The following is a 12967-nucleotide window of genomic DNA, read 5'->3' as shown; positions in this document are numbered from 1 at the left end:
GCCCCCCGTCTCTGGGTGGATTTTGCTGTTGGCCCAAGCCTGGACTCCCTGAGCCAGCCAGGGCCGGCGCCGGGGATGGAATTTCCATTAAGAATTAAGCAGGACAGCACTGGGAAGCCAGGCAGGCAGAGGGGAGGGGGTCGAGGGGGATGATGCTTCAACTCCAAGCTACCCTGGGGCAGCCTCAGTTCTGAACTGCCTTGGAGAAGTCCTCCGCCACTTCTGCCTTGAGGCACAGGCCTTGCTGGGGCCATGGCCCAGAAGGATGGTCAAGGAGAGAGGAGTTGCATGCAGGGGCCTCTGTAGGGAGACTTGGAGTTGCTGCAGCCAAGACTGGAGCCATGAGGCGGCTCCCCGGGAACAGAGAGGTGGCCAGCGAGCCTATAGGCCCTTGGGGCCTATGGGGCCGACAGGAGCCTAGCAGGCTGGGCTGCGCCGTATGTATCTGGGAAAGCGTGTGTGTGTGTGTGTGTTGGGGAATGCAGGGTCACGGGCATTCATACCAAGTGCTGCAGAGAAACATCTAGCAAATCAGTCCTAGCAAACTGTTCCCCTCTTGCCATGAAACCCAGGCACAGAGTCTGGACCCAGAAATAAAAGCTCTCTGAGGCGTTTTGCTAACATTTATCCTGTATGATCTAAGCCTCCTCCTATTTCTAGCATATTAAAAGATACCTTAGATTTCCAGGTACTTTTACATTCCTGATCTCATCTCATACTTTTAACCACCTCATGAGGTAGGCAGAGATTATTATGATCCTCGTTGAAAATATGGGAAAACTGAGCCTCAGAGAGGTTAAGTGACTTGTCCAAGGATACACAGCTAGAAAGTAGTAGAGACAGGATACAAAGTCAAGCGTCTGAGGACAACTTCCAGGTTATTTTTATTAGGCTATCTGACTTACCAGAAACTGACTCAGAGAAAAGATTCTGCAAACTTTGCCCATTTGAGGAAGGCTGTGGCACCAGTGTTAATGCCCAGCCAGGTGGGTGGCTGGAGGCCCAGGCTCTGTCCCCAGGCCCTGAGATGACCTTTGTTGGGATAGGAACTGAAGCCCCTCTCAAGGGTCTGAGGACTAGAATCAGGTTGTCCGGAAGGATGGAGGCTGGTGTCGAAGCTGGCTTGTCTGAGGGAGTGACTTGGGCACCCACAGAGCCTGGGGTGCCCAGAGAGCTGAGGCAGTTGAGTTACTGTCAGGAGCTGCCATGTGTCCCGGGCCAGGAGCAGTCATCATTCTTAGCCAGGGCCTGAAAAAGGGAACAGGGACACTAGCATCAAGGAAGAGAAGGCTGAGGTGGACCAGGGAGCTGTCATCACGTTATGGAGATGGGGCTGGCTTCCCTGTCCCTGAGCATGTAGTGTGAGCACATTGACATAGTTTGCACATGAGGGATTTAGGTTAGATGCCAAGGAGAACTTCCTGCCAATAAGAGTTTGAGCTTGGGAACAGGGCCAAGGGAGGCCAGAGGATGCTTTTCCTTGGTGATCCCCGAGAGTGGGTAGAGGCCCTCCACTCGGGATTCATGGCAGGGTGGAGGGAGTTGGATGGAATGGCCTTGCAGCTTCCTTCCAGTTCAAGAATGCAACATTCCTGAGTTTTTGGGTAGGAATCAGGCTTCTTCTCTAGACTTAGCCATCTGACAGGAAGAAGTCCAGAGGGGAAGTTTGACGGGCCCCAAGTTAGAAGGAGTCTTTGCAAGCATCTTCTGTCATTTTTGGCAGATCAGCGACCTGGAGGTGGGTGATCTTATGTGGGTGACTTAGGTCCCAAAGGGAAGCACCCGTGGTGAATAAACCAAGTCGCATTCCAGGAGTTTGGGGGCTGCTCAAAGTTTGGCGGCTCCCTCGCAGAGCCTGTGAACCGCACCCAAACCCCTCCTTGTTTGGTTTCAGCTCCAAGGAAAAACGATCGCGGCGCATTTCCTTCCCTTTCCAGATGTTGGCATGCGGGGCACATGTGGGCACCCCCGCCGGGACGGCTCCGAGGCTCCCGGGTGCTTACCCGCAGTGACTGCCCCCCTGCTCCGGGGTGAGCCAGGTCTCTAATTAGACCCGACCGCGTCCCCATTCCAGCGCGCCCCACAGACGAGAGCGCGATGTTTCCACTGCCGGGGGCACCAAAATAGCCTCGCGGCCCGGCTGAGACTCCAGGCAGCGGTGGCTGACGCGGGACGGAGGCTTGGCAGGGAGCGCGCTGTTGTGGAAGGTCCTGCAGTCGCGGGGAGCGGGCGGGCGGGGGCCGGGCGGGGCGGGGGCGCGGGCGGCGGGCGGCCCCTGGGGCTGGGCCGGCCGAGCGGGGCCACTTGCGCGCGGCCTCTGGAGCCCAGCTGCGCCCTGCCACCGCCGGCCGCTGCACCCACCCGGCTCGCCCGCCTCGCTGGCTCGGAGTAAGTAGACACCCTCCGCTAGTAGACACAGAGTTCAGGGGCTGGTGCGGGATCTGCCAGCCTAGTCCTGGACAGAGCACGTTTGTGACTATTTGGGTAGTAGGTGTAAGTGTGTTGGTGTGAGTGCTTGTGAATATGAGTGAGAGCCAGTGGGAGGGAGTGTGTCCGGGTCGGTGTGTTAGCATGTGGAACTTTCTAGCATGTGTCCCTGGGTGTAAGTATGGGTGGAGAGTGTGTCAGTGTCTGTGGGGACTTACACGTACGTGGGCCTGGAGAGTGCCTACCGATGGCGTGTGTGTCTGTGTGGCACGTGCTGCCCTGTGTGGACCGTGTCTGTTGCCCTGGAAGTGCATTCGTGTGTGTGGTAGGAAGGCTCCACGTGGGCTGAGCCAGTGCATGTGTGGACAGATGGATGTGTGTGTGAGCCAATGAAGGCAGAAGCTGGGGGATAAGGAGTGTTATCTGAACTCAGACTTTCTACTGTGACCCGATTTGTCCCCAGCTGGGGTGTCTTCTCTGTGGGTCATGCGGCTTTGGTTTCTCAGGACTTTGAGCAGGACAGGAGCTCAGAGCCAACGCTGGAATGAATGGGGCTCTGGGCAACCTCATCTGGTTGACCAGGATGGGGGAGACCACTAGTGGGGACCCCACTCTCATGCTGAGAGAAGAGGCAGGAGGACAAGGAGATGAGCAGACCACACAGCCATGCCCACCCACAAACACTCCCAGGGCACTCACACCCACGTGCTCACAGCTGCTCACCTGTACACACATTCCTGCCCACACACGCCAGTCTTGCACACACTTCCTCTGAGGACATCCATGCAAACACGTACTTGCAACATGTATATGTGGACAATGACATGTATGCAATAGGCACCTACGTGTGTAAAATATGCATATACACAAACACGCACCCTTGGCTTGACCCACTCTCAGACTCCAGGCGCCCTTTTATGCTCCCTTTAGCCTACACATGGCACCTTGGACGATGAGCCCAAAAATCTGGCCTTGATAGGGAATATCTTAAGTCAGGGCTTTGGCTGGGGGGTCGAGGCAGCTGGTGATACAGTGCCTTCAGGATGCCCCATTTGACCTGGAACTGAGGCTGCTCATGGAGCCTGGGCATCGGACCCTGGGACTTGGAAGTGGCTTTTGCTCTGTCAGAAGAGCAAAGGCCAGTCTCAAAGGCTGAGGCGAGAGCAGCCCCTGTACTTTGCTGCAGGCTCCAGGTTATACTCCGGATCCCCCTGCAGCAGAAAGCAGTGAGCCTCCTGTGGGCTGGGGCCTGGGTGGTTACCTGACAGGGAGGAGCAGAGAGCTGAGCTGGGCTGCCTCTGTCTCTTCTTCAGTTTTAATCAGCCCTGTTTGAGTCGCCCATCTGCAGGTGAGGCTGGAAGGGCTAGCCTTTGCTTTGCCCCTCTCTCCTCTTCCAGTGGTATCTCTTTTCTTGACAGAATCTTGTTCCCCTGACTTCTTTCCCCTGGGGACTACTGAGGACACACTAAACAGTGCTTGGAAAAGTAGGTGCCCCAGATATCAGCTGGTCATTGTTGTTATTATCATTATTATTACGGCTTCTAGAGCTCTCCCATCCCAGCCGTTCTCCTCTGGACAGGCTTCAGTGATGTGCCCAGACTCTATGTGCTCCTTCAGTTGGGAAATTAGAACGACGACATTGGCTTTCTTCTTCCTTGGTGTTTGTGGTTTGGTCCAAGGAGTGCCTGAGCCCTCAGCACGCCAGTGGCCCTAAGATGCAGGGAGCAGATGGGCTCTAGCCATTTCCCGGGGAAGGTGCTGGGATCCACCCTCCCACGACCTGGTCCTCAGCCGGACTCTTGAGGAAGTTTAAGTAAGGGCAGGCTGTGGTCAGCCCAGCAGCCTTCTTGCAGAGTGAAGGTGGCGAGGGAAGGAAGTCTGCGCACCTTCCCCTTTGTGGGGTCCCAGCCACCTTAGGACTCAAGAAAGGCTCTGGAAAACTGGAGGAGTCATGGTGAGTCCCAGGCTGTTTCCCAAGTTTTTTTTTTTTTTTTTTTTTTGTGAGGAAGACTGGCCCTGAGCTAACATCTGTTGCCAATCTTCCTCTTTTTGCTTGAGGAAGATTGTCACTGAGCTAACATCTGTGCCAATCTTCCTCTATTTTGTATGTGGGATGCCGCCACAGCATGGCTTGATGAGCGGTGTGTATGTTCGTGCCCGGGATCCAAACCTACGAACCCCATGCCGCTGAAGCACACAAACCCAACCACTACACCACCGGGCCATTCCCCCATGTTTTAATTAATCAAATACATATACCTGTCAACCAGAATTTCAGAGCAACAATGAGGAATCATAGAGCGTCATGGCAACCCCACTAAGTCAACACAGTTCCAGTTTAAAGAAGAGAAATCAGACAACAGAATAATGGTAATAACAATGACAACTATTTATTGAGTCTTTAATGTATACTTTATTTTCACAACAACCTTATTAGGTTAATAGTCTCATTTTTTTTTTCTGACAAGGAAATTGAGGATTAGAGTGCTCAAGGGATTTCTACAGGTCTCTGTGACTCCTGAGCTCATAGCGTGACCTGTGTGTTTCCCTTCTTACTCTGGCTGCTAGGAAGCTCTTAGTCCATCATATTGCTCCATCCTAGTAACTGTGTTAGTTGGAACCCTGGCTTTGACTTTTAGTTTCTGCTTTAACAACTGTACAGTATACACATCTTCAACTGTCAACTCCCACATCCTTTGTAGAAAGAGATCAGAATAAATAAATGAACAACCAGCAATTAAGCATTCTATTGGTCTCTGAGGATGGGAACTGTGTTGCATGGATTTTTTTGAGCTGTCTCCAATTTCAAATATTTCAGCTGGTTTTCAAACCATGTGTCTCAATTTGGGCTGCTATATCTTTGGACTGTGATTCGTGACCATGTCTTGGGGCTTTTCTTCCTTGCAGTTCTGGGAGATAATGCCCATCTCTGTCCTGGCTTGGACAATGGGGCTTGTTGAGAATGAATTGGGCCATTGATAAATGCCCTCTGCTCTGAGTGCTTCAGCTGCCAGCTCCTCCTTGTCTCAAAAGCGTGAGTGTCTGGGTGCCCGAAGGAGTTTGACTCCCTGGCCCTGGCCCCATGGCCACCCCTTCTTTGTGTGACCCTGCCTAGGCCCAGGGCTCTGCTGGGAGGTCTGTGTCTCTTGGACCTGAGCTCTGCCTCCCGCTGCATGGACTACACGGTCTCTGATCAGGGATGGCCCTTCTGGAGCCCGAGCTCAGGACGGGGAACATGGGTTTTGGAATGTGGAGAAACACGTGAGGGGGCTTTTCTGCCTCCTCCTCTGGATCTGTGAGGCCATAGGCTGGTGCTCACTCCTTTCTCTTTCCCATTGAGGGTCTCCAGTCTGCCAGGTGGCTAGGGAGTCATTTGTTGCCTCTTACCTGTAAGAGATATGGGTCACCAGGGGCATCTGAATGCATGGCGGGGCTCTAGCCACATGGCGAAGTTGGTGAAACTCCTAAGTCACTCCAAGCCTGGTTATCTTACCTGCCCAAGGCTCTTAATGTTTGGAAAGGGGAGCAGTGGGGGGCAATGCTTAGCCCTAAAGAAGGATTAGAAGGACTTCAATGGGGGGCTTTCAGGCACTGTGTTGGGATCTTGCTTCTCAGTATGCAGTAAGTCACCCCACACTGGTGGCTGTTGCCCACATTTAAGACTAATCCCCCCAGAAGCATTTGGTGACAAAGTGGCAAGGAGGAATCATTGGCCTGAGGCCCTGGGAAGTGCCTGGCGCTGGGTGATGTGCTGGTGGGTTGGTGCGGGAGAGGAGTTTGTTCCTTCCCAGGTAAATGGCATCTGAAAAAGGTAAGACTAAGACTTGATTGCATCTCTGCTGAGGATTCTGATTGTTCGCTGGGCTTTAAGCCCAGCCAAGTGAACCAGGTTTAAAATCCAGCAAGAGCCCATCAGGTGAGATGGTCAGAACTTCTGTGGGAGAAGGCTTACTCACAGTGACTTACGTTTATTTAGTATGTACTAAAGGCCAACCCCTTCATTAGGCTCGTTGCATCTTTTGTTTCACGAAACCTCTGGAACAAGCCTGTGGGACAGGAACTGCTATTTTAAAGGCAGGGAAATGGAAGCACAGAGAGGTTAAAAGATTCGCCCAAGTTCAGAGCTGGCAACAATTACATCCCAGGTCCGTCTGACGCCAGAGTCTGTGGTGAATGCCCACTGACCACTGCCCGGTTCAAAGACCTTGAAGGCAGGAAAATCCGCCCCTTTGGGCCAACTGGGGAAGGGCTGAGTGCCCGACTTGTCTGTCTGGCTCCAGGACCTGAACTTCATCAGCTTCATTGGCCTTTCCAGCCTCAGACGGAGATGGCTGCTTTGTGGGAAGCAGAGGTGGGGGTGGGGGAGGCTCTTGGGTGGGGCAGGGGTCCCCTCCTCCCTCAGGGTGGGCAGCACTGGGCTTCTGAGGCTTCACTTCTCCCCTGGAGCAATCTCTGTCCTGGGAACCCAGCCTCCACCCAGCCTCTGTGGTCCAGCCAGCCTGGTGTCCCCTCCCCCAGCTCCACCATCTCCTTGGTGCCAAGCTCTGGGGGAGTCCTGGATCCCCTGAGGGTGTCTCCAGGCAGAGCAGACCCTGTTCAGCATGATGCAGTGTCTGTAGGCGTCAGCAGTTTGGCTGGGCAATTGGGTATAGTGTGCATTTTCTGCTGGAGGAACGGAGGTTTTGTCTTACAAACCAAATATCCTGGGTCTGGAAACCATGTGAAATGCAGCCTGTGGTCTGAGGGTGTGGGCTGCATCGTGGGCCTGTGTGTGGTGCTGGTTTGAAAGACTTCGTTGGGGAACAGAACGATCGACTCAGGCTATCTCACGTGCTCTGATGGAAGGTCAGAGGTGGGCCACACATATTTCCTCTGCAGGGTACAGAGGAAAGAGCATGGGCTTTGTGATCAGACAGACCTGACTTGAAGCCTCGGTTTCCTCATCTGTAAAATGGGGCTCCTCATAACGCGATGGTGATGCTAGAACTAGCAAGTTTGTTTGAAGTATGGTGTCTGGCATGGAATGGGTGAGCCACAAACGGCATATCCTTCCTTCTTGTCCTGCCCACCTTCTGGGAAAGAACGCTGGACTGATTGGTTGGCCAGAGATCTGGATTCCAGTTCTAGCTCAGCCTCTGGGTACACTATGTTATCTTACCCTCAGGGTCTCACTTTGCTTGTGTCTAAAATGAAGGAAGAACTAACTTCCGTCACTCTTCTGTATTTTTTGAAGATAATGAAGGAAACTGAAGTTAGGGGCTTTCTTGGAAGATGCAGAAAGTTCAGACACTATTATTCATTTATTCAAGCCTCAAATATTAATTGATATCCTGTGATGTGTCATGACCTGTGCAACGCACTGGGCATACACGTGTGTGGGGACTATTTTGGTCCTCATGCAGCGACCAGACCATGTGGCAAGACAGCCTTTTAAACCAAGAGTGACATGATCATGGCAGGTACTGGAAACATTCATGTACTAGAAGAGCAAGTGTCATCTCCAACTGGAGCGATCAGAGAGGCCTTCCCAGAGGTCACAATCCTTGGTCTGGATCTTGAAACACAGCAGCAAGTTGCCAGGAAGATAAGAAAAGGGCATTCTAGGCGGGGAGACCAGCACACGCTAAGGCACAGAAGTGGTGCCTAGGACGGTAAGCGTGGGGGACTTTAAGCAATTAGTATGACTGGAGCGTGTAGTGTGGGTGGTCAGTAGTGAGAAATAAGATGGGAGGCATTACAAAGGGCTATCAATGGGTGTCAGGCCTTGAAGGCTGTGCTGAGGTGTCTGAATTTTTATCATGTTAGATATGGGCAGCCACTGAGGTATTTTAAGCAGAGGTGGGTCATGTGACAGGGGCTCACTCATTCATTCAACAAACATAAAAACAAACAATTTTTATGTCACTTTTAATTTTGATATCATATCAAATTAATGAAAATTTTCAAGACTGGTAAAAGAGACCCCTCTTTGTCCATATCCCTTAATTGCTTACAGGACGCTCCGTTTACTTTATGGCTTTCATTCTCTCTCTCTCCAATAATATAAAAATGCATTATTTTTTTATTTATGTAGATTTTAATTGTCTATATAATTTATATTTTATTGTTCATTTATTTTTTCTATCATATATGTATATATAGGAATACATATAAAATATTCGTATTTCTGATCAACTTAAGAGTAAATTGGAGATGTGATGCATCTTCACTCCTAAATACTTCAATGTGTATTCCCTTAAAAAAAGGGTATTCTCTTTGCATCATGCCCTCAATGTCCATCCATGTTGTCACAAATGGCTGGATTTCATCGTTTCTTATGGCTGAGTAGTATTCCATTGTGTATATATACCACAGCTTTTTTATCCATTCGTCCCTTGATGGGCACTTAGGTTGCTTCCAAGTCTTGGCTATCGTGAATAAGGCTGCAATGAACACAGGGGTGCATGTACCTTTGCAAATTGGTGTTTTCAAGTTCTTTGGATAAATACCCAACAGTGGAATAGCTGGATCATATGGTAGTCAGAGGGAGAAGGTCAAATACCGTATGATTTCCTTCATTAAGTAGTAGATAATAACAACAATAAGCAAACACATAGGGACAGAGATTGGATTGGTGGTTACCAGAGGGGAAGGGGGGAGGGAGGAGGGTGAAAGGGATAATTGGGTACATGTGTGTGGTGATGGGTTGTAATTAGTATTTTGGTGGTGAACATGATGTAATCTATGCAATAATAGAAGTACAATGATGTACACCTGAAATTTTTACAATGTTATAAACCAATGTTACTGCAATAAACAAAAAATTAAAAAAAAAAAAAAAAAAAAAAGGGTATTCTCTTACCACTGTACAATTGTGTCCTAACAATGTCTTTGCCTCTCTCTCCACATCAGGATCCAATCCACAAACTGCGTTTAGTTGTGGTGTCTCTTCCATCTCCTTTCATCCAGAGCAATTCCTCTGCTTTATCTTTCTTGACCTTTATGTGTTTGAATAGTACAGGCCAGTTATTGTGTTGAATCTTGCTCAATTTGGGTTTGCCTGGTGGTTCCACATGATTAGATTCAAGCTATACATTTTGGGCGGGAATCCCAGTGAGGTGCGGTTATCATATCAAGAAGTACAGGGTGTGGGGACTGTCCTATTGCAGGTGATGGGAGCCTTCGTCACCTGCTTAAGGTGATGTTCACCAGTTTCTCCCCTGTGAAATTATTTTTCTCTTCGTAATTAGTAAGTAATTTGTGGAGAGATGCTTTGAGATTATGTAAATATCCTGTTCCTCGTCAAACTTGCATCTACTAGTTTTATCATCATTGATAATTTTGAATCCATCATTTCTTCTATACTTACTAGTTGGCATCTGCTGGTAAGAAAGACATTTCTCTTCTCTCTTCCTCCCTCCCTTCCTTCCTTCCTTCCTTCTTTCTTCCATTACTATGGACTCATGAATTCTTGATTTATTTATTCATGGGTTATAATCCATTAGTATATTTTATTCTAATGTTCAAATTATCCCAGATTTGATCAGCGGGAGGCTCCTGTTTCTTTCTGACTTGTCCTGTGATTTTCTCAGCACGTGCTTACTATCTGCTGTAGCAAGGTGTTCCAGGCTCATTTCACTCTTTCTTTGCACCAACCCTGGAATTCACCATTTATCCAAGGAGCCCTGGATCCCTTTAGTGGAGAATCGTATTTAGAAACCAAGATCTGGGGCTACACATGCTCCTTGCTCTTGTGTGTCATTGCTTTTATACCCTCTTAGCAAGCAGAGCTAGGACATATATATATTTGTCCATATTTATTTCTATAATAAAAAACAACAAATTATTATATGTTTTTAGAAAGAAAAAAATCCCAAGTGACTGCGATAGAGAGTAATAGGATAAAAGTACTTTAGATTGGGTGGTCACGGAGGGCCTCTTTGAAGAGGTGACTTTTAGAAAGACCTACAGTGTGGAATGGATGGATTAGAAGGAGGGAGAGCCTGGAGATTGTTTTAATTAGCTAGGAAATAATTATAAGGACTTGAATTAAGACAAGATAGAGAAGAGGTATAATCAGGTGACTGGTTGAATGCAGACAGTGAGGGAGATGAAGGAGTTAAAGTTACTCCCAAATTGATGTCTCAAAGGCCTTCAAACTCAGCATGTCCAAAACGGAAGTTCTGCATTCTTCCTTGCACTATCCTACTCATATGTGGTCCTCTTCAGGTATTTCAAATCTCATTGAAGGGCTCCTTCCTCTACGCAGCTGTACAAGTCGGAGAGAGCTGCCAGTCATCCTCAGAACCTCTCTGCCTCAAAGCCCATGTCCAATCCATCGCCAAGTCTTGTTGATGCTCTCTTGTAAATATCTCTCAAATCCATCATTTCTCTCCATCTCCACCAGCATCACCCTAGTTCAAGGTACCATTTTCATCTTTCCCAAGTACCACAAGAGCCTTCTAACTGGTCCACCTATATCCACGCTGGGTCTCTCCAATTTCTTCTCCACCCAGCGGCCAGAGTGCATTTCAAAACACAACTCTGTTCATGTCATTTCTCGCCTTAAAAATACTTCAGTTGTTTCCTATTTATCTTAAGATAAAGACCAACTTTTTAATAAGTGCTGCAAGATCTTGTTCGTCCGACCTCTGCCACCATCTCCTACATCTTCCTACCTGGCACTCTCTTTGTTCTTTCTTCTGCCACACCGGCCTCGTCTCAGTCTCTTGGGCTTATCAGGCTCCCTCCTGCCATAGGCCTTTGCATTTATTGTTCCTCTGCTTAGAATGCTCCTCTTTTATGTCTTCACCTACTGAATTCCTACTTGTGTCTCAGTTCTCAGCTCAATTGTCACTTCCATGACCTCCATGATTAGGTCAAATCTCATTTTATAAGACTTTAAAACACCACATACCTCCTTCAAGGCTTTATCGTAGTTGCAATTTTTCATTTATTTGAAATTATTATATGATAATAAATGCTTACTTTTCCTGTTTGATGATGCATTCTTTGAGGGCTGGGACCGTGTCTGGTTTTGCTCATTACTTTATCCTAGGAGTTAGCATATTACTGACACATGCCACAAACATTTGTTGAATGAATGAATGAAGCTTTATCAGCTGAGAAATCAGATAGGTGGTGGTGCCATTCAGTAGAATAAAAATTCTGAAGGTGAAGTAGATTTGAGGAGGAAGATAATAATTCGTTTTAGGACATGTTGTATTTGAGGTGCCTGTCAGCCACATGTCTGCCCCCCAAAGATCTTACCATCTTCTGGGCAAACAGATTATATTGTCACTCAGTAGCTTTTGGGGGACTGGTGATAGGTGACACCTAAGTCCTGGATGATTCTGGCTAAGTCACATGGCATCACTGAGTTATGGCTTCACCATCTACCCCCCGCTCTGGTTTGTAGACAATATAGGAGGCCTGACGGGCCTCCAGATGGTCCTGACTTGGTTGCTTGTACAAGGGATCTTTATAAACCTTTATGAAGACTCCTTGGAGCTTAAGAGTTACTTGCATGATTCACATCAGTCAGGAGCTGCCACCCTCCTCCCCGCGCCTGAGACTGCACTAGGCATAGGCCTAAAAGAGAATTCAGAGAAGGTGTTACTAAGCCCAGTGAGCTATCCTTACAAAGATGCCATTAGCACTAGGACAGAGAACCCATCCAGTCACTCTGGCTCACTCACTCTTGCATTCCTCTCTCACTCATTCAATTATCTACTTTGCCTTCACTCAGTCACTTAGCCACCCACCCGCCCATCCAGCATCCACCTATTCATCCACAAACAAGACTTTGTGTTGGATTTATAGCAGGACTCAAGGCTGTCGAGTCACCCTCACCCCCTCTCCTTTATCCCTCTTGCATATGGTCCTCACAGCCCAGAAGCCTAGGTGAGCAGACCGTCGGGGTGGGGAGATATCACTGTGCTGCTTGAGTGCTGGGCTGTGTGATTGCAGGGTGTTAACAGGAAGAGAGGGGGACCAGAAGCTGCCACACTGATTGCTCCTCTTATCTCACTTTCTGCTTTTCTAGAGTCCTGTTCCCTCTTTCACTGGTGATGAGATCTTAGGAATTAGGCTCCTTGATCAGAGAGATAGAAGGTGGTAGCTGATCTCTGCAGAGGTGCTCAGGGCTCAGGCCTGAAGGGGAAAGAGAAACCCAGCTCCCTATGAGCCCCACCATGGAAAAGAGGATGCTTTTGTTTTCTTCTTCATTTTCTACCAGGATTGCACTTTTAACCCTGTGGAATTTGCAGGGAGGCTGGGGGGAGGGTGAGAGAGCAGCATTTAAAAATGTGGCATTTAGAAACCAGGCAGTAGACTAATCCTGGCCCCGCCCCTCCAGAAGCTGCTCTTTCAGTTCTCTGAGGTTTGTCATTTACAGAAAGCCCCCCAGAATGTGTGCTGTCCATCTGCTGTGACATCGAGCAGGGCTGGAACTGAGCAGACACAGGACAATGGCAGCCACATCAGATAAGAGCATCTTGGAAAAATGCCCAAAGATGCCGAGTATCCAAGTTACAGTCTCATTCACTCGTTCCCTCCCTCA

At 48.8% G+C, this 12967-nt stretch overlaps 1 protein-coding gene across 1 annotated transcript in view; it reads left to right on the top strand.

The window, feature by feature from the left end:
* The first annotated feature begins 341 nt into the window (after positions 1-341).
* Positions 342-12967, top strand: part of INSC (INSC spindle orientation adaptor protein) — a 127944-nt gene continuing 115318 nt past the window's right edge. Inside the window, exon 1 of the mRNA XM_004418470.3 lies at positions 342-437. Coding sequence (XP_004418527.2) covers positions 342-437 — 96 coding nt within the window. The remainder of the gene's footprint in view (positions 438-12967) is intronic.

This window comes from Ceratotherium simum, chromosome 7 (assembly GCF_057802395.1).
Source record: "Ceratotherium simum simum isolate JZ-2026a chromosome 7, ASM5780239v1, whole genome shotgun sequence".
Taxonomy (NCBI): Eukaryota; Metazoa; Chordata; class Mammalia; order Perissodactyla; family Rhinocerotidae; genus Ceratotherium; species Ceratotherium simum.
This window is presented reverse-complemented; position numbering and strand designations above follow the sequence as displayed.